This window comes from Phasianus colchicus, chromosome 32 (assembly GCF_987193195.1).
Source record: "Phasianus colchicus chromosome 32, bPhaCol1.hap1.1, whole genome shotgun sequence".
Lineage (NCBI taxonomy): Eukaryota > Metazoa > Chordata > Aves > Galliformes > Phasianidae > Phasianus > Phasianus colchicus.
The window spans coordinates 3,024,944-3,046,190 of NC_143467.1; the positions used below are offsets into that span (position 1 = coordinate 3,024,944).

At 65.4% G+C, this 21,247-nt stretch overlaps 2 protein-coding genes across 4 annotated transcripts in view; one reads left to right on the forward strand and one right to left on the reverse strand.

Annotated features, from left to right (window-relative positions):
* On the reverse strand, window positions 1-12,309 carry LOC149914068 (lipolysis-stimulated lipoprotein receptor-like; the record flags this gene model as incomplete). Its single annotated transcript, XM_090128082.1, has 10 exons — window positions 12,231-12,309; window positions 10,450-10,599; window positions 10,262-10,411; window positions 7,516-7,635; window positions 7,377-7,421; window positions 5,346-5,492; window positions 4,006-4,128; window positions 2,602-2,661; window positions 914-1,012; window positions 1-71 (listed from the first exon to the last, which is right to left on the reverse strand). Coding segments are annotated over exons 1-10 (1,020 nt in total), but the record flags the coding sequence as incomplete, so codon positions are not given.
* MAG (myelin associated glycoprotein) overlaps window positions 12,223-21,247 on the forward strand; it is a 26,429-nt gene continuing 17,404 nt past the window's right edge. Inside the window, exons 1-3 of one of the 3 annotated variants that reach the window (XM_090128093.1) lie at window positions 12,223-12,325; window positions 12,565-13,010; window positions 20,059-20,126. In XM_090128093.1, the coding sequence (XP_089984219.1) occupies window positions 20,075-20,126 (52 nt within the window). In that variant the 5' untranslated portion in view covers window positions 12,223-12,325; window positions 12,565-13,010; window positions 20,059-20,074. Of the gene's footprint in view, window positions 12,326-12,392; window positions 13,011-13,363; window positions 13,381-20,058; window positions 20,127-21,247 lie in introns of those variants that run through there. The other 2 variants (XM_090128092.1, XM_090128094.1) reach the window with 2 other exon arrangements.

Genomic DNA, 21,247 nt, shown 5'->3' on the forward strand with positions numbered 1-21,247 from the left:
GCGGCTGCGGGGTGGGGGGGGGGTCCACGAGTCGGGGGCTTCGTGGAGGGAACTGATGTCACTGAAGGCTCCTGGGGGGGGCAAGAAAAATTAATTTGGGGGGGGGTTAAGAGTTGGTATCCCTCCCCAAGGAACCATCTGTGCCCCCCCCCCCCCCCACAGCCCCCCACCCAAGGAACCATCTGTGCCCCCCCCCCCCCCACAGCCCCCCCCACAACCCCCCCCCAAGGAATCATCTGTGCCCCCCACCCCCCCAGCCCCCCCCCACGGAACCGTCTGTGCCCCCCCCCCGCAGCCCCCCCCCAAGGAACCACCTGTGCCCTCCCCCCTGTAGCCCCCCCCCCCAAGGAACCATCTGTGCCCCCCCCCAAGACCCATCTGAGCCCCCCCCCAGGACCTTTCTCCCCCCCCCCCTCCAAGATCCATCTGTGCCCCCCCCCGACCCACCTTTACCCCCCCCAACCCCCCCCCCCAGGACCCATTTGAGCCCCCCCACAAACCCATCAGAAAGCCCCCCCCCCCATCTGCAACCCCCCCCCCCCCCCAGGATCCATCTGAGCCCCCCCCGACCCACCTTTACCCCCCCAGCCCCCCCCCAGGACCCATTTCAGCCCCCCCCGAAAACCCGAGAGACTCCACCCCCCCACTCTGCACCCCCCCCCCCCCAGGACCCATTTCTGCCCCCCCACCCGGACTCATCTTTCCGCCCCCCCCCGAAAACCCATCTGAAACCCCCCCCCCCCACCTGCACCCCCCCCCAGGATCCATCTGAGCCCCCCCCCACCCCCCCCCAAAATTCATCTCTGTCCCCCCCCCCCTCCCAGGACCCATCTGTGCCCCCCCCCCCGACCCACCTCTACCCCTCCCAACCCCCCCCCCAGGACCCATCTGAGCCCCCCCCCCATTTACCAACCTGCCCCCGAGGGGGGGTACCGCCGGGGGGGGTCCATCTCCCCCAGCCCCTCCTCCAGGTATCGCAGCACTTGTGTGGATGGGGGGGGGGGACGGGAAGCTGGGGGGGGGGGGGCATAAAATCGTTCTCATAGAAATAAATGGCACAGAAAAAAAATCGACCCCGCAAAGACCCCCCCCCCCCCGCCCAATTAAAAGGACCCTAAAATGACCCCCCCCCCTCCAAAAGATACCCCAAAGTGGCCCCCCCCCCAATTAAAAGAGACCCCAAAGCGACCCCCCCCAATTAGAAGGGACCCCAAAGCGACCCCCCCCAATTAAAAGGGACCCCAAGGTGACCCCCCCCAATTAAAAGGACCCCAAAGTGAACCCCCCTCCATAAAAGACCCCAAAATGATCCCCCCCCAATTAAAAAGGACCCCAAATTGCCCCCCCAATTAAAAGGGACCCCAAAGCGACCCCCCCCAATTAAAAGGGACCCCAAAGTGACCCCCCCAATTAAAAGGGACCCCAAAGTGACCCCCCCCAATTAAAAGGGACCCCAAAGTGACCCCCCCACACCAAGAGAGACCACGAATTGCCCCCCCCCAATTAAAAAGGACCTCAAAGTGACCCCCCCCAATTAAAAAAGACCCCAAGGTGACCCCCCCCTCCATAAGAGACCCCAAAATGACCCCCCCAAATAAAAGGACCCCAAATTGAACCCTCCTCCATAAAAGACCCCAAAATGATCCCCCCCCAATTAAAAAGGACCCCAAATTGCCCCCCCCAATTAAAAGGGACGCCAAGGTGACCCCCCCCCAATTAAAAGGACCCTAAGGTGACCCCCCCAATTAAAAGGGACCCCAAAGTGATCCCCTCTCCAAGAAGGACCCCAAATTGCCCCCCCCAATTAAAAGGGACCCTGAACTGCCCCCCCCCCAATTAAAAGCGACCCCAAGGTGACCCCCCCCAATTAAAAGGGACCCTGAACTGCCCCCCCCCAATTAAAAGGGACCCCAAGCTGACCCCCCCAAAAAAGACCCGAAATTGCTCCCCCCCAATTAAAAGGACCCCAAAGAGGCCCCCCCTCCAAGAAAGACCCCAAAGCGACCCCCCCAATTAAAAGGGACCCCAAGGTGACCCCCCCCCAATTAAAAGGGACCCTGAACTGCCCCCCCCCAATTAAAAGGGACCCCAAGCTGACCCCCCCCAATTAAAAGGACCCCAAAGTGAACCCTCCTCCATAAAAGACCCCAAAATGATCCCCCCCCAATTAAAAAGGACCCCAAATTGCCCCCCCAATTAAAAGGGACCCCAAAGCGACCCCCCCCCAATTAAAAGGGACCCCAAAGTGACTCCCCCCATTAAAAGGACCCCAAAGTGACCCCCCCTCCATGAGAGACCCCAAAATGACCCCCCCCAATTAAAAGGGACCCCAAATTGCCCCCCACCCCAATTAAAAGCGACCCCAAAGTGACCCCCCCCTCCAAGAAAGACCCCAAATTGCCCCCCCCAATTAAAAGGGACCCCAAGGTGACCCCCCCCTCCATGAGAGACCCCAAAATGACCCCCCCCAATTAAAAAGCACCCCGAATTGCCCCTCCCCCAATTAAAAGGGACCCCAAACTGACCCCCCCCTCCAAGAGAGACCCCGAATTGCCCCCCCCCCCCTCCTCGACCCCCCCCCAAAATAAAGCCCCCCCCCACCTGACCCGGCGCTTCCATCAACATCTCGGAGCAGCGGCACCTGCGAGCTGTGACCTCCAACTGGGGGGGGGGCAAAAGGGGGGGGTCAGACCCCCCAAAATGGGGGGGGGGCGACCCCCAAAAATACAGGTGGACGGGGGGGGGCAGACCCTAAGTGAGGGGGGGGGACCCCTGAAAATATGGGTGGAGGGGGGGGTCAGACCCCAAAATGGGGGGGGACAGCCCCGAAAATATGGGGGGGTCGGACCCCAAAATGGGGGGGGCGACCCCCAAAAATACGGGTGGAGGGGGGGTGGTCCGACCCTCAATGAGGGGGGGACCCCCAAAAATATGGGGGGGTCAGACCCCAAAATGGGGGGGGGACACCCCTGAAAATATGGGGGGGGGGGGAAAGACCCCTTAATTGGGGGGCGACCCCCGAAAATATGGGGGGGGGTCAGACTGCAAAATGAGGAGGGGGGGCCCTGAAAATATGGGTGGAGGGGGGGGGTCAGACCCCAAAATGGGGGGGGGCCCCGAAAATACGGGTGGAGAGGGGGGGTCAGACCCCAAAATGGGGGGGCGACCCCTGAAAATATGGGGGGGTCAGACCCCAAAATGGGGGGGCACGACCCCCGAAAATATGGGTGTGGGGGGGGGGGAAGACCCCTAAATGGGAGGGGGGCAGACCCCAAAATGGGGGGGGGACACCCCTGAAAATATGGGGGGGGAGGGGGGAAAGACCCCTAAATGGGGGGGCGACCCCCGAAAATATGGGGGGGGGTCAGACCGCAAAATGAGGAGGGGGGGCCCTGAAAATATGGGTGGAGGGGGGGGGTCAGACCCCAAAATGGGGGGGGGCCCCGAAAATACGGGTGGAGAGGGGGGGTCAGACTCTAAATGAGGGGGGGGGCGACCTCCAAAAATATGGGGGGGGTCAGACCCCAAAATGGGGGGGCGACCCCCGAAAATATGGGGGGGTCAGACCCCAAAATGGGGGGGCACGACCCCCGAAAATATGGGAGGAGGGGGGGGTCAGACCCTAAATGGGGGGGGGTCCGGAAAATATGGGGGGGGGTCAGACCCCAAAATGGGGGGCGGCCCCCGAAAATACGGGTGGAGGGGGGGGGGTCAGACCCCAAAATGGGGGGGGGGGGCCCCCGAAAATACGGGTGGAGGGGGGGGGTCAGACCCCAAAATGGGGGGGGGGCCCCCGAAAATACGGGTGGAGGGGGGGGGTCAGACCCCAAAATGGGGGGGGGGCCCCCGAAAATACGGGTGGAGGGGGGGGGGTCAGACCCCAAAATGGGGGGGGGGGGCCCCCGAAAATACGGGTGGAGGGGGGGGGGTCAGACCCCAAAATGGGGGGGGGGACTCCCGAAAATACGGGTGGGGGGGGGGTCACCGTGCCCCCCCCCGACTCACCTGACGCCCCACTGAAGCCGTTCCCGATGGGCCCCATTGCGATGGGCACCGGGGGGGGGTAAAGACCCCCCCCATAAATACTCGGCGCCCCTCCCGACGTGGCGGCTTTGCCTGCGAGGTACACTGAAAAAAAGGGGGGGGGGGGCGGTGAGAGACCCCTCCCCAAATAAACGGGGACACCAAAAAGCCCCCCCCCCCCCACTCACAGACCCCCCCAAACCCCCCCCACACTCATAGACCCCCCCCCCACTTACAGACCCCCCCCACACTCATAGCCCCCCCCCCACTCACAGACCCCCTCCAAAGCCCCCCCCCCCACTCATAGCCCCCCCCCCACTCACAGACCCCTCCAAAGCCCCCCCCCCACTCATAGCCCCCCCCCACTCACAGACCCCCCAAAAGACCCCCCCCACCCATAGACCCCCCGCACTCAAAGATCCCATCCAAAGCCCCCGCGTTTTCCCCCCCCCCCGTCACAGCCCCCCTCCCCCACCCATAGCCCCCATAACTCCCCCCCCACACCCCCCCCACCCATAACACCCATAACCCCCCCCCACTCACAGCCCCCCCCCCACTCACCCTCCCCATGCCCCCCCCACTCACAGACCCCCCCACAGCTTCCCCCCCCAAATAACCACCCCCATAACCCCCCCTCTCCGCCCCCCCCCACTCACAGCCCCCCCCACGCCCCCCCCTCCCCCACCCATAACACCCATAACTCCTCCCCCCTCACAACCCCCCCCCACTCACAGCCCCCCCCACCCATAAGCCCCATAACTCCCCCCCCAACTCACAGCCCCCCCCACGCCCCCCCCCACCCATAGCCCCCATAACCCCCCCCATGCCCCCCCCTCCCCCACCCATAACCCCCATAACTCCCCCCCCCACTCACAGCCCCCCCCACCCATATCCCCCATAACTCCCCCCCCAACTCACAGCCCCCCCCCACGCCCCCCCCACCCATCACCCCCATAACTCCCCCCCCCAACTCACAGACCCCCCACGCCCCCCCCCACCCATAGCCCCCATAACCCCCCCATGCCCCCCCCTCCCCCACCCATAGCCCCTATAACTACCCCCCCCAACTCACAGCCCCCCCCCACGCCCCCCCCCACCCATCACCCCCATAACTCCCCCCCCCCCTCACAGCCCCCTCCCCCACCCAGAACCCCCCCCACTTACAGCCCCCCCCCACCCATAGCCCCCAAAACTCCCCCCCCACTCACCCCCCCCACCCATAACGCCCATAACTCCCCCCCACTCACAGCCCCCCCCACCCATAACCCCCATAACTCCCCCCCCAACTCACAGCCCCCCCCCACGCCCCCCCCCCCACTCACAGGCCTCGGGGCAGCAGCAGCGGCGCGGGCAGCAGGGGCAGCGCACGTAACAGCAGCACGTGTGCGGGCAGCACTGGCACCAGCACAGCGCCCACAGCGCCCCCAGCAGGAGCACCGCCAGCACCACCAGCAGCACGAACAGCCAGTCTGGGGGGGTGGGGGGCATAAATACACACTGAGAGTCTATTGAGACCCCCACCCCCCCCAGCAGCACGAACAGCCGGTCTGGGGGGGCGGGGGGGGGCATAAATACACACTGAGAGTCTATTGAGACCCCCAGCAGCACAAACAGCCGGTCTGGGGGGGACGGGGGGGGGCATAAATACACACTGAGAGCCTCACTGAGACCCCCCCCACCCCAAGAGTCCCAGCAGCACGAACAGCCAGTCTGGGGGGGCGGGGGGGGGGCATAAATACACACTGAGAGTCTTACTGAGACCCCCAGCAGCACGAACAGCCGGACTGGGGGGGCGGGGGGGGGCATAAATACACACTGAGAGTCTATTCAGACCCCCCCCACCCCAAGAGTCCCAGCAGCATGAATAGCCAGTCTTTGGGGGGGGCGGGGGGGGCATAAATACACACTGAGAGTCTACTGAGACCCCCCCCCCCCCCCACCAGTACTATGAACAGACAATGTGGGGGGGGGGATAAATACACACTGAGACCCCCACCCCCCACCCCCCCAGCACCACGAAGAACCGGTCTGGGGGAACAGAAATATATACAGAGCTCACAGCCCCCCCCCTTACAGACCCCCCTCCCCAAAGCCCCCCCCCCGCTCACAGAACCCCCCACAGCTCCCCCCCCCCCCCCAAAGCCCCCCCCACTCACTGAGACCCCCCACCCCCCCAGCAGCACGAACAGCCGGTCGGAGGGGGGGGCGGGGGGGGGAGGCACAAACACACATTTATGGATCCCCCAAGCCCCCCCTACTGCCCCCCCCCATCCCCTATGGGACCCCCAAGCCCCTGTAGGATCCCCCAAACCCTTATGGGATCCCCAGGGCCCCCCTTGGGACCCCTGAGCCCCCCTACTGCCCCCAAACCCCTCTAGGATCCCCCAAACCCTTATGGGACCCCCAAGCCCCCCCAGGGGACCCTCAAGCCCCCCCTACAGCTCCCCAAACCCCTATAAGATCCCCCAAACCCCTATGGGACCCCAAAGGCCCCCCCCATGGGACCCCCCAGTCCCCCTTACAGCCCCCCAAACCCTATAGGATCCCCCAAACCCTTATAGAACCCCCAAGCCCCCCCACGGGACCCCCAAGCCCCCCCTACAGCTCCCCAAACCCCTATAAGATCCCCCAACCCCCCCCCGCCCCCCCTCACTGCCCCCCAAACCCCTCTAGGATCCCCCAAACCCCTATGGGACCCCAAAGGCCCCCCCATGGGACCCCCGAGCCCCCCTACGGCCCCCCAAACCCTATAGGATCCTCCAAACCCCTATGGGACCCGCAAGCCCCCCCACAGGATCCCCAAACCCCCCCTACGGCCCCCCAAACCCCTCTAGGATCCCCCAACCCCCTATGGGACCTCTGAGCCCCCCCTACAGCACCCCAAACCCCTATGAAACCCCAAAGGCCCCCCTATGGGACCCCTGAGCCCCCCCTGCTGCCCCCCAAACCCCTCTAGGATCCCCCAAACTCTTATGGGACCCCCAAGCCCCCCCTACAGCTCCCCAAACCCCTATAAGGTCCCCCAAACCCTTGTGGGACCCCCAAGTCCCCCCACAGGACCCCCGAGCCCCCCTATGGCCCCCCAAACCCCTCTAGGATCCCCCAAACCCTTATGGGACCCCCGAGCCCCCCCAAGGGACCCCCAAGCCCCCCCTACAGCTCCCCAAACCCCTATAAGGTCCCCCAAACCCTTATGGGACCCCTAAGCCCCCCCTACAGCACCCCAAACCCCTCTAGGATCCCCCAACCCCCTATGGGACCCCTAAGCCCCCCCCTACTGCCCCCCAAACCCCTATAAGACCCCCCCACCGCCCCCATAGACCCCCACGACCCCCCCAGCCCCCCCCCCGTACCGCGCATCGTCCCCGGTAAGAGCTCGGTGACCTCGGGCAGAGACGCTGCGGGACACAATGGAAGCTCCCAGTCGCTCCCAGTTCCTCCCAGTACCCCCCCACCCCAACCCAGTACCCCCCCCCCCCCCCTCCTCCTCACCCAGCACCACCAGCTCGGCCGCCCCCTCGTTGTTCCCTTCCAGGTCCTGCGTGGAGCTGACGGTGCAGACGTAAACCCCGCTGTCACCCCACGCCGCCGGGCCCAGGCTCAGCACCGCCTCTGCGGGGTCAGCGGGGGGTCACGGGGTCAGCGGGGGGCACGGGGTCAGCGGGGGGCACGGGGGGCACGGGGTAAACACAGGTCACGGGGTCATAGTGAGTTATGACAAAAACACGAGTCCCGGGGTCATAGGGGTCACGGGGTCATCGGGGGTCATGGGGTCATCAGGGGTCACAGGGTAAAGACGGGTCCCGGGGTCATCAGGGGTCACAGGGTAAACACGGGTCACGAGGTCATTGGGGGTCATGGGGTCATCAGGGGTCACGGGGTAAACACGGGTCACGGGGTCATTGGGGGTCACAGGGTAAACACGGGTCACGAGGTCATCGGGGGTCATGGGGTAAACACGGGTCACGGGGTCATCACGGGTCACAGAGTAAACACGGGTCATGAGGTCATCGGGGGTCACGGGTCATAGGGGTCATGGGGTCATCGGGGGTCACGGGGTAAACACGGGTCACGACGTCATTGGGGGTCATGGGGTAAACACAGGTCACGGGGGTTATGAGGTAAACATAGGTCACAGGGTCATAGGAGGTCACGGGGTAAACACGGGTCACGAGGTCATAGAGGGTCACAGGGTCATCGGAGGTCACGGGGTAAACACGGGTCATGGGGTCATAGGGGTCATGTGGTCATCAGGGGTCACGGGATAAACACAGGTCACGGGGGTGACGGGGTAAACATAGGTCATGGGGTCATAGGGGGTCACTGAGTAAACACGGGTCACGAGGTCATAGGGGGTCATGGGGTCATTGGGGGTCATGGGGTAAACAGAGGTCAAGGGGGTTATGAAGTAAACATAGGTCATGGGGTCATAGGGGGTCACTGGGTAAACACGGGTCACGAGGTCATTGGAGGTCACGGGGTCATCGGGGTCACGGGGTAAACACTTGTCATGGGGTCATAGGGGTCATGGGGTCATCGGGGGTCACGGGGTAAACAGAGGTCATGGGGGTGACGGGGTAAACATAGGTCATGGGGTCATAGGGGGTCACTGGGTAAACACTGGTCACGAGGTCATCGGAGGTCACGGGGTCATTGGGGGTCACGGGGTCATGGGGTAAACACGGTTCACGGGGTCATCAGGTCATGGGGTAAACATGGATCACGGGGTCATTGGGGGTCATGGGGTCATCGGGTCATGGGATAAACATGGGTCACGGGGTCATTGGAGTCATGGGGTAAACATGGGTCACGGAGGTCACGGGGTCATCAGAGGCCACAGGGTAAACATGGATCATGGGGTCATTGGGGTCATGGGGTAAACATGGGTCACGGGGTCAACATGGGTCACGGGGTCAACATGGGTCACGGGGTCATCGGGGGTCACGGGATACACACGAGTCACGGGGATCATGGGGTCAGCAGGGGTCACAGGGTAAACACGGGTCACGGATGCCCCCCAAACTCCCCCCCACCCCCTCCCCCTCCCCACATTCCCTCTCTCCACTCCCCTCCCCCCCTCCCCACATCCTGCCCACCCCCTCCCCACATTCCCCCCTCTCCACTCCCCTCCCAACTCCCCCATAACCCCCCCAAAATCCCCCCCAACCCCTCCCCATCCTTTCCCCCCCCACATCCTCCCCACATCTCCCCACTCCCCCCCATCCCCCTCCCCACATCCCCCCCACCTCCTCCCCTCCCCATCCCCACATCCCCCTCCTCACTCCCCCCCACCCCCTCCCCCTCCCCACATCCCTCTCCCCATATCCCCCCTACCCCCTCCCCCTCCTCACATTCCCCCTCCCCACATCCCCCACCCCATCCCCCTCCCCACATCCCCCTCCCCCTCCCCACATTCCCCCTCTCTACTCCCCCCCAACCCCCCATAACACCCCCCCTACATCCTCCCCCACATCCCCCCTCTCCATCCCCCCCTCCCCACATCCCCCTCCCCCTCCCCACATCCCCCCCCACACCCTCCTCCCCATCCCCCCCGCCCCCTCCCCCTCCCCACATTCCCCCTCCCCACTCCCCCCCCAACCCCCCATAACACCCCCCCCACATCCCCCCCTCCCCATCCTCCTCCCCACATCCCCCCATCCCCCTCCCCCTCCCCATCCCCCTCCCCACATTCCCCCTCTCTACTCCCCCCCCAACCCCCCATAACACCCCCCCTACATCCCCCCCCCACATCCCCCTCCCCATCCTCCTCCCCACATCCCCCCCCACATCCCCCTCCCCACATCCCCCCAACCCCCTCCCCCTCCCCACATTCCCCCTCTCCACTCCCCCCCCAACCCCCCATAACACCCCCCCACATCCCCCCCTCCCCATCCTCCTCCCCACATCCCCTCCTCCCCAACCCCCCCACCCCACATCCCCCTCCCCATCCCCCCCACCCCCTCCCCCTCCCCACATTCCCCCTCTCCGCTCCCCTCCCACAACCCCCCATAATACCCCCCCTACATTCCCCCCCCCCCATCCCCCTCCCCATCCTCCTCCCCACATCCCCCCACCCCCTCCCCCTCCCCACATCCCCCTCCCCATCCCCCCCTCCCCCTCCCCACATTCCCCCTCCCCGCTCCCCTCCCACAACCCCCCATAACATCCCCCCCCCCAAATACCCCCCCTAACCCCAACCCCCAACCCCCTCCCCCCCCCCAAAAATCCCCCCCCCTACCGTTGCTGATGGTGACGCTCCTCCCCTGGTAGAAATCCCCCACGCTGACGCTGCTGCCCTGCTTGGTGGCCACGATGCGCACGGTGCGGGCGCTGTCAGGGCAGGCTGTGGCGGCATCCATGGGGGTCTCGGTTCCTCCTCCCCACCCCCCCGTCGACCCCCCCTGATTCCCCCCCCCCCCGAACCGGAAACGGTCGGACAAAAAGATTTATATTTCCAGGTGACGATGGGGGGGGTGGTGGCGGAGGTCTGATAACTGCAACGCAGCTCCACGGGTTGGAACAGCAGGGCCACCACGTGGGGGTCCGACACCGTCACCTGCATGGCCTGCAGGGGGGCTGGGGGGGGGGGCGGGGGGGGGTCAGACCTTATGTTACCACCCAGACCCCCAACTGCCCCCCCAGATCTTCCACTTTCCCCTCATCCCCTCCCCAGATCCTTCATTCCCCTCACTGCCCCCCAGACCCCCAAACTGCCCCCCCACACCCCCCATTTCCCCCATTCTCCCTCAGCCCCCCCCCCAGACCCCAACTGCCCCCCCAGATCCCAACTGACCCCCCAGACCCCCAAACCGCCCCCCCAGACCTCCCATTTTCCCCCATCCCCCCCACCACCTCACCCACCCCATCCCCCCTCCATTCTCCCTATGCCCCCCCAGACCCCAACTACCCCCCCCAGACTCCAACCTGCCCCCCCAGACCCTACAGACCCCCAAACTGCCCCCCCCAGACCCCCAACTGCCCCCCCAGATCTTCCACTTTCCCCTCATCCCCTCCCCAGATCCTCCATCCCTCCTCACTGCCCCCCAGACCCCCAAACTGCCCCCCCCAGACCCCCCATTTCCCCCATCCCCCCTCCATTCTCCCTCAGCCCCCCCCCCAGACCCCAACTGCCCCCCGAGACCCCCAAACCGCCCCCCCAGACCTCCCATTTTGCCCCATCCCCCCTACCACCTCACCCACCCCATCCCTCCTCCATTCTCCCTATGCCCCCCCCAGACCCCAACTACCCCCCCCAGACCCCCAAGCTGCCCCCCCAGATCTTCCACTTTCCCCTCATCCCCTCTCCAGATCCTCCATTCCTCCTCACTGCTCCCAGACCCCCAAACTGCCCCCCCATTTCCCCCATTCTCCCTCAGCCCCCCCCACAGAACCCAACTGCCCCCCCAGATCCCAACTGCCCCCCCCAGACCCCAACTGCCCCCCCCAGACCCCCAAACCGCCCTCCCAGACCTCCCATTTTCCCCCATCCCTCCTCCATTCTCCCTCAGCCCCCCCCCCAGACCCCATTTCCCCCCATTCCCATTCCTCCCACCACCTCACCCAACTCCTCCATTGCCCCCCCCTCAGTCCCCCCCCAGTCCCTCAGTTACCCCCCCAGCCCCCCCATTACCCCCCCCCCAGCCCCTCCTATTACCCCCTCAGGACCCCCCCCAGCTCCCCATTTACCCCGCCAGCCCCCCAATCCCCCCTTTAACCCCCCCCCCAGCCCCTCCTATTACCCCCTCAGGACCCCCCCCAGCCCCTCAATTACCCCCCCAGCCCCCCCCCAGCCCCTTCATTACCCCCTCAGGACCCCCCCCAGCCCCTCACTTACCCCCCCAGCCCCCCCCAGCTCCTCCATTACCCCCCCCAGCCCCCCAGTTACCCCTCCAGCCCCCCAATACCCCCTTTAACCTCCCCCAGCCCCTTCATTACCCCCTCAGGACCCCCTCCAGCCCCTCCATGACCCCCCCAGCCCCCCCCCAGCTCCTCCATTACCCCCCCAACCCCCCCAGCTCCTCCATTACTCCCCCCAACCCCCCCCAGCCCCTCAGTTACCCCCCCAGGTCCCCCCCCAGGTCCCCCATTACCCCCCCCGCCCCCCAGTTACCCCTCCAGCCCCCCCAATCCCCCCTTTAACCCCCCCAGCCCCCCCTATTACCCCCTCAGCACCCCCCCCCAGCCCCCAGCCCCCCCCGGTCCCGCACCGGGCAGCCATGCCGCCCCCAGCAGCGCCCCGAGGATGAGGAGGGCGGCGGCCATGATGGCGACGTCGGGCCCCCGGGGGCGACGGCAGCGCCAGGTGCGGCCGGGCCGAACCAACTGCGAGCCGGGGGGGGGGGGGGTTGGGGGGGGGGGGTTGTCACGACACACGACACATTCTCCCTCCCCCATCCAAATAATAAACCGGGGGGAGCGGTGTGAGCCCACAGCAGTGCGTGGGGATGGGCTGCAAAGAGCGCGGCGCGGGGATCGGGCACCGCCATTCCTTCCCCCCCCCCCCCCCCCCCGGGGCAGTGGTACAGTCCAGGTGTCCGCCAGGCCACGCCCCCACCCGCACCTGAGCACGTGACGGCGGGCAGGTGGACCACGTGACGGGGGAAGGAAGAAAGGAACAGGTGGACCACGTGACGAGGGGAGTGGGAGGAAGAGAGGAACAGGCGGACCACGTGACGAGGGGGGGAATGAAGAAAGAAACAGGTGGACCACGTGACGGAGGAACAGGTGGACCACGTGACGGGGGAAGGAAGAAAGGAACAGGTGGACCACGTGACGAGGGGGGGGATGGAAGAGAGGAACAGGTGGACCACGTGAACAGGCGGACCACGTGACGAGGGGGGGGGGAGGCTGGGAGGAAGAAAGGACCAGGCGGACCACGTGACGGAGGACAAAGTGGACCACGTGACGGGGGGAGAAAAGCCCGGGTAGACCACGTGACGAAGCGGGAGTGGGCGCGGCCATTGCGATCCTCGACGTGAACTTCGAGGGTTCGTTTTAACCCTTTCATGCCCGGCGGGGGGGGGGGGCGATGTGTTTTTTTTTTACCCCCCCCCCCTCCCCCCCCAGAACCGCAGTGGGGTAAAAATCCCAATGGGGGTAAATAGAGCCCGAGGGGGGCGGGGGGGGGGGGGGCAAAAGGGTTTGAGGGGGGGGGGGACACTGTGGCACTGTGCCCCACCCCCACGCGTAGGGTGGCCCTGCCCCCCCCCCGTTCCCCCCCCCCACCCACCATCGGTACATAATGGCCCTCAGTGCCCCCCCCCGAGGCAGACGGAGCTGCGAACCCTCCGCTCGCTGTGTGCCCCCCCCCCTTCCCTCCCTCCTTCCCCCACCCCCCCGGGGAGAAACGGTGCTGAGGTATTTTGGGGGGGGGGTCCTTATTGGGGGGGAGGTACTTAATGGGGGGGGTCTTATGGGGGGGGTCCTTAATGGGAGGGGGTCCTTAATTGGGGGCTCTTATGAGGGGGGGGGTCTTATGGGGGGGGTTCTTTGGGGGCGTCCTTAATGGGGGGGTTTATGGGAGGGGGTCCTTAATGGGAGGGGGTCCTTAATTGGGGGCTCTTATGAGGGGGGGGGGTCTTATGAGGGGGGGGTTCTTTGGGGGCGTCCTTAATGGGGGGGTTTTATGGGGGGGGGTCTTATGGGGGGGGTCTTATGGGGCGGGGGAGGGGTATTTGGGAGAGCCCACAATGGGGGGGGGTTTATGAGGGGGGCGTCCTTAATGGGGGGGGGTCCTTAATTGGGGGGTCTTGGGTGGGGGGGGTGGTTCTTTGGAGGAGCCCATAATGGGGGGGGGTCCTTAATGGGGGGGGGTTATGGGGCTGGGGGGGGGTTGTTTGGGGGCATCCTTAATGGGGGGGGGTCCTTAATGGGGGGGGGGGTCTTATGGGGGGGTTATTTGGGGGAGCTCATAATGGGGGGGGTTTATGGGACTGGGGGGGGTTGTTTGGGGGTGTCCTTAATGGGGGGGGGGGTCCTTAATGGAGGGTCTCATGTGGGGGGGTTCTTTGGAGGCATCCTTAATGGGGGGGAGGGTCCTTAATGAGGGGGGGTCCTTAATGGGGGGGGGGTCTTATGGGGCGGGGGGGGGGTTCTTTGGGGGAGCCCTTAATGGGGGGGGGGGTCCTTAATGGGGGGGGGGGGGAGATTCTACAGGTAGGGTCCTTAGCAGGGGGGAGGGTTCTATGGGGGGGGTTTCCATGGGGGGGGGTCTTATGGGGGGGGGGTCACTTTGAGGGGGTGTCCAGCTGGGGGGTTTGTTTTTGAGGTGATCCCTATGGGGTCACTTCTGGGGGGGGGGGGATTTGGGGGGGGGGGCTCCTTGGAGGGAGGGGTCATTTGGGGAGGGGGCTCTGCGCCCCCATTGCATTGGGGTCAATGGGGGGGGGGTTGGGGGCAATGGGAACAACGGGGTGGGGGGGGGGCGGTGTCTTAAAATGGGGGGGGGGGTTGTGTGTGTGTGTGGGGGGGGGTCCTTAGCGGGGGGGGGGGTCTCCATTCCCATTTTATGCCTGTGTCCCCTCCCCCCCCCCCCCCCCCGTGTCCCACAGCACCCAGATGGCCTTCGGCGCCCCCCCCCCCCGCCCCCCTTTTTCATTATGCCCCCCCCCCCTCGGGGTGACATCACCGCGGGGACAAAATGTCCCCTTTGTGGCACTGGTGGCACCGCCAGGCGCCCGCGTGGCACCAGGCCAGGGCTGCTCTGTGACCCGTGCCCCCCCCCATGGCCCCTCCCCCCCGTAGCCTCCCCCCCCATGGCTCCCCCCATGGCACCCCATATCACCCCATACCCCCCATGGCACCCATATCATCCCTATACCCCCCCATGCCCCCCCCCCCATGGCACCCCTATACCCCCTATAGCCCCCCATGGCCCCCCCATGGCACCCCATATCACCCCTATAGCCCCCCATGCCCCCCCCTATGGCACCCATATCGCCCCGTTACCCCCCCATGGCACCCATATTACTCCTGTAGCCCCCCATGGCACCGCATGCCCCCCCCCATGGCACCCCATATCACCCCTATCCCCCCCCAATGCCCCTCCCTATGGCACCCATATCACCCCTATACCCCCCCATGGCACCCCATATCACTCCTGTAGCCCCCATGGCACCCCATATCACCCCATGGCCCCCTATGGCCACCCCCATGTCACCCCATATCACCCCTATAGCCCCCCCATGGCCCCCATATCATCCCTGTAGCCCCCTTGCCCCCCCCCCCCATGGCACCCTATATCAACCCTGTAGCCTCCCATAGCCCCCCCCATGTCACCCCATATCACCCCTGTAGCCCCTATGGCACCCTATACCCCCCCATGTCACCCCATATCACCCCTATAGCCCCCATGGCCCCCCCATGGCACCCCATATCACCCCCATGGCCCCCCTCGTGGCACCCCATATCACCCTATGGCCCCCCCATGGCACCCCTGGGTCACCCCACATCACCTCCATGGCCCCCCTAAGTCCCCAAGGGGCCTCACGTCCCCATTGAGCCATTGGGACCCCCATCGGGACCCCCATGGGGGCACAGAGGGGCTCAGTGGGGATTTAGGGGGCACAGTGGGGCACAGAGGGGATGCAGTGGGGATGCAGTGGGGCAGGGGGCTTCAGTGGGGATTTAGGGGGCACAGAGGCGATGCAGTGGGGCACAGTGGGGCACAGAGGGGCTCAGGGGGGATGCAGTGGGGCACAGAGGAACACAGTGGGGATTTAGGGGGCACAGAGGGGATGCAGTGGGGCGCAGTGGGGCACAGAGGGGGGATTTAGGGGGCACAGAGGGGATGCAGTGGGGCGCAGTGGGGCACAGAGGGGCTCGGGGGATTTAGGGGGCACAGAGGGGATGCAGTGGGGCGCAGTGGGGCACAGAGGGACACAGTGGGGATTTAGGGGGCACAGAGGGGATGCAGTGGGGATGTAGGGGGCACAGAGAGGCTCAGGGGATTTAGGGGGCACAGAGGGGATGCAGTGGGGCGCAGTGGGGCACAGAGGGGGGATTTAGGGGGCACAGAGGGGATGCAGTGGGGCACAGAGGGGCTCAGGGGGGATTTAGGGGGCACAGAGGGGATGCAGTGGGGATTTAGGGGGCACAGAGGGGCTCAGGGGGGATGCAGTGGGGCACAGAGGGGATGCAGTGGGGCACAGAGGGACACAGTGGGGATTTAGGGGGCACAGAGGGGATGCAGTGGGGCACAGAGGGGCACAGAGGGGCTCAGGGGGGATTTAGGGGGCACAGAGGGGATGCAGTGGGGCACAGAGGGGCACAGAGGGGCTCAGGGGGGATTTAGGGGGCACAGAGGGGGCACAGTGGGGATGCAGTGGGGCGCAGAGGGGATGCAGTGGGCAGGAGGGTTCAGTGGGGCACAGAGGGGCACAGAGGGACGCAATGGGGTGCAGTGGGGCAGAGAGGGGATGCAATGGGGCGCAGTGGGGCACAGACGGGGGATTTAGGGGGCACAGAGGGACGCAGTGGGGCACAGAGGGGATGCAAAGGGGACGCAGTGGGGCACAGAGGGGCTGCAATGGGGCACAGAGGGGATGCAGTGGGGCTGAGTGGGGCACAGAGGGGCACAGAGGGGACGGAGTGGGGATGCAGTGGGGCACAGAGGGGATTTAGGGGGCACAGAGGGACGCAGAGGGGCTCAATGGGGCGCAGAGGAGATGCAGTGGGGCACAGCGAGATGCAATGGGGCGCAGTGGGGCACAGAGGGGATGCAGTGGGGATGCAGTGGGGCACAGCGGGATCCAATGGGGCGCAGTGGGGCACAGTGGGGATGCAGTGGGGCACAGTGGGACGCAATGGGGTGCAATGGGGCACAGTGGGGATGCAGTGGGGCACAGTGGGACGCAATGGGGTGCAATGGGGCACAGTGGGGATGCAGTGGGGCACAGTGGGACGCAATGGGGTGCAATGGGGCACAGAGGGGATGCAGTGGGGATGCAGTGGGGCACAGCGGGATCCAATGGGGCGCAGTGGGGCACAGTGGGGATGCAGTGGGGCCCAGCAGAGTGCAGTGGGGCGCAGAGGGGCTCCGTGGGGCTCAGTGGGGCTCAGTGGGGCACAGAGGCCCCTTTGTTCCTCGGGGCCGTGGGGGTGACAGTGGCGCGTCAGGAATTCGGACGCGGGCGGCTCCAGGGAGGGGACGGCGGTGACCCCAAAGGGATGGGGGTGGGGGACGGCGGTGACCCCAAAGAGGAGATATGGGGGCAGGGGACAGCGGTGACCCCAAAGAGGAGATATGGGGGTAGGGGACAGCAGTGACCCTAAAGGGATGGGGGTGGGGGATGGCGGTGACACCAAAGAGGAGATATGGGGACAGCGGTGACCCCAAAGGGATGGGGGTGGGGGACAGCGGTGACCCCAAAGAGGAGATATGGGGGTAGGGGACAGCACTGACCCTAAAGGGATGGGGGTGGGGGACGGCGGTGACCCCAAAGAGGAGATATGGGGGCAGGGGGGCAGCAGTGATCCCAAAAGATGGGGGTGGAGGACAGCAGTGACCCCAAAGAGGAGATATGGGGACAGGGGACAGCGGTGACCCCAAAGGGATGGGGGTGGGGGACGGCGGTGACCCCAAAGAGGAGATATGGGGACAGGGGACAGCTGTGACCCTAAAGAGGAGATATGGGGACAGGGGACAGCTGTGACCCCAAAGGATGGGGGTGGGGGACGGCGGTGGCCCCAAAGGGATGGGGGTGGGGGACGGCGGTGGCCCCAAAGAGGAGATATGGGGGCAGGGGACAGCAGTGACCCCAAAGGGATGGGGGTGGGGGACAGCTGTGACCCCACAGAGGAGATATGGGGGCAGGGGGGCAGCAGTGATCCCAAAAGATGGGGGTGGAGGACAGCAGTGACCCCAAAGAGGAGATATGGGGGTAGGGGACAGCAGTGACCCTAAAGGGATGGGGGTGGGGGATGGCGGTGACCCCAAAGAGGAGATATGGGGGTAGGGGACAGCAGTGACCCCAAAGGGATGGGGGTGGGGGACGGCGGTGACCCCAAAGAGGAGATATGGGGGCAGGGGGCAGCAGTGACCCTAAAGAGGAGATATGGGGGCAGGGGACAGCAGTGACCCCAAAGGGATGGGGGTGGGGGACAGCGGTGACCCTAAAAAGGTGATATGGGGACAGGGGACAGCGGTGACCCCAAAGGGATGGGGGTGGGGGACAGCTGTGACCCCAAAGAGGAGATATGGGGGCAGGGGACAGCAGTGACCCTAAAGGGATGGGGGTGGGGGATGGCTGTGACCCCAAAGAGGAGATATGGGGGCAGGGGACAGCTGTGACCCCAAAGGGATGGGGGTGGGGGACAGCGGTGTCCCCAAAAAGGAGATATGGGGTCGGGGGTCCACTGGTGTCCCTAAAGAGGAGATATGGGGTCAGGGGTCCATTGGTGTCCCTATAGAGTAGATATGGGATTGGGGGACACACTGCTGTTCCTAGGGAGGAGTTATGGGGTCGGGGGTCCACTGGTGTCCCTATAAAGGAGTTATGGGGTCGGGGGGCACATTGGCGTCCATGAGGAGGCAATAAGGGGTCGGGGGTCCCCTGGTGTCCCTAAAAAGGAGATATGGGGTCGGGGGCACACTGGTTTCCCTAAAGAGGAGATATGGGGTCAGGGGGCACACTGGCATCCCTAAAAAGGAGATATGGGGTCAGGGGGCGCACCGGTGCCCATGAGGAGGCAATATGGGGTCGGGGGTCCCCTGGTGTCCCTATAAAGGAGATATGGGGTCTGGGGGCACGCTGTTGCCCCTACAGAGGAGATATGGGGTCGGGGGGCACACCGGTGCCCATGAGGAGGCAGTATGGGGTCGGGGGTCTGCTGGTGTCCCTAAAGAGGAGATATGGGGTCAGGGGGCACACTGGTGTCCCTAAAAAGGAGATATGGGGTTGGGGGTCCATTGGTGTCCCTGCAGAGGAGATATGGGGTCGGGGGTCCCCTGGTGTCCCTAAAAAGGAGATATGGGGTCGGGGGGCACACTGGCTTCCCTAAAGAGGAGATATGGGGTCAGGGGGCACGCTGGTGCCCATGAGGAGGCAGTATGGGGTCGGGGGTCCCCTGGTGTCCCTATAAAGGAGATATGGGGTCGGGGGGTACACTGGCTTCCCTAAAGAGGAGATATGGGGTCAGGGGGCACGCTGGTGCCCATGAGGAGGCAGTATGGGGTCGGGGGTCCCCTGGTGTCCCTAAAAAGGAGATATGGGGTCTGGGGGCACGCTGTTGCCCCTACAGAGGAGATATGGGGTCGGGGGGCACACCGGTGCCCATGAGGAGGCAGTATGGGGTCGGGGGTCCCCTGGTGTCCCTAAAAAGGAGATATGGGGTCGGGGGTCCCCTGGTGTCCCTAAAAAGGAGATATGGGGTCGGGGGTCCTCTGGTGTCCCTAAAAAGGAGATATGGGGTCGGGGGCACACTGGCTTCCCTAAAGAGGAGATATGGGGTCAGGGGGCACACCGGTGCCCATGAGGAGGCAATATGGGGTCGGGGGTCCCCTGGTGTCCCTAAAAAGGAGATATGGGGTCGGGGGGCACACTGGTGTTCCTATAGAGGAGTTATGGAGTTGGGGAGTACACTGGTGTCCCTAAAGAGGAGATATGGGGTCAGCGGGCACACTGGTGTCCCTAAAAAGAAGATATGGGGTCGGGGGCCACACTAGTGTCCCTAAAAAGGAGATATGGGGTCAGGGGGCACGCTGGTGCCCATGAGGAGGCAGTATGGGGTCGGGGGTCCCCTGGTGTCCCTAAAAAGGAGATATGGGGTCGGGGGTCCCCTGGTGTCCCTAAAAAGCAGATATGGGGTCGGGGGGGGGGGCGCCCCCTTGCCCCCCAGGAGGGGCTGCCAGCCGTGCCTGGCGCTGCGGGCGCAGGGGACAATGGGGACAATGGGGAGACGGGAAACAAGGGACAATGGGGGACAGCGGGCACAATGGGGCGCAGTCATTTGGGGACAATGGGGGCAGTGTGGGGCGGGCGGCGGGGGTCCCACCCTATAACCCCCCCCCCCACCACCCATCTCCCCCCTCCCCAGGTCGCCCCCCCCCCCCATGGAGCTGCTGAGGGTGACGGCGCTGCCGGCGGCTTTGCTGCTGTGCACAGGTATGGGGTGAGGGGGGGGGGGGCGGTGGGACCCCCGTTATGGGGTCGTGGGGGGCATCCGGGACCCCACTGAGGGGGGGTGGGGACCCCGCAAACGGCCGAGGACCCCCCCCAAGGTGGGCTTCGTTACGGAGCTCCGTCGCAGGGCCCCCATATAGGGCTGAAATGCGGGACCCCCATCGTGGAACCCATTTGGGGGTCTTATGGGGGTCCTCACCCCCCCCCATCCCCTCCCTCACCCTATAGGTTATGGGGCCGCCCCCCCTCATGGGTCATGCGGACCCCATAGAGCACTGAGGACCCCCATATAGGGCTGCAATGCGGGACCCCCATCGTGGAACCCATCTGGGGGTCTTATGGGGGTCCTCACCGCCCCCGTCCCCCCCCTCACCCTATAGATTATAGGGCCGCCCCCCCATGGGCCGTGCGGACCCCATAAAGCTCTGAGGACCCCCATATAGGGCTGCAATGCGGGACCCCCGTCACAGACCCCCATCCTGGAACCCATCTGGGGGTCTTACGGGGGTCCTCACCTCCCCCCTGTCCCCCCCCCACCCTATAGGTTATAGGGCCGCCCCCCCACGGACCCCATAAAGCTCTGAGGACCCCCCATTTATGGGGTCATGGCACAGGGGACCCCCACCCCAAACCCCCATCGCAGACCCCCACCCCAGATCCCCACTGGGGGTCCCGTAGGGTTCCCCACCTCCCCCCTGTCCCCCCCCCCAGGCTGTGAGGCCACCCCATCCCCGACCCCCATCCCCATTTCCCCATCCCAGACCCCCATCCCATTTCCCCACCCCAAATCCCTATTGGGGATCCCCCACCCCAAACCCGATCCTATAGGGATCCCCACCTCCCCCCTGTCCCCCCCCCAGGCTGTTTGGCCACCCCATCCCCATTTCCCCATCCCATTTCCCACCCCATTTCCCCATCCCATCCTATTTCCCCATCCCATTTCCCCACCCCAAATCCATATCGGGGATCCCCCACCCCAAACCCAATCCTATAACATTCCCCCCCCAGGCTGCGTGGCCGCCCCACCCCATTTCCCACCCCATTTCCCCCCCCCATTTCCCATCCCATTTCCCCATCCCACCCCATTCCCCCACCCCAAACCC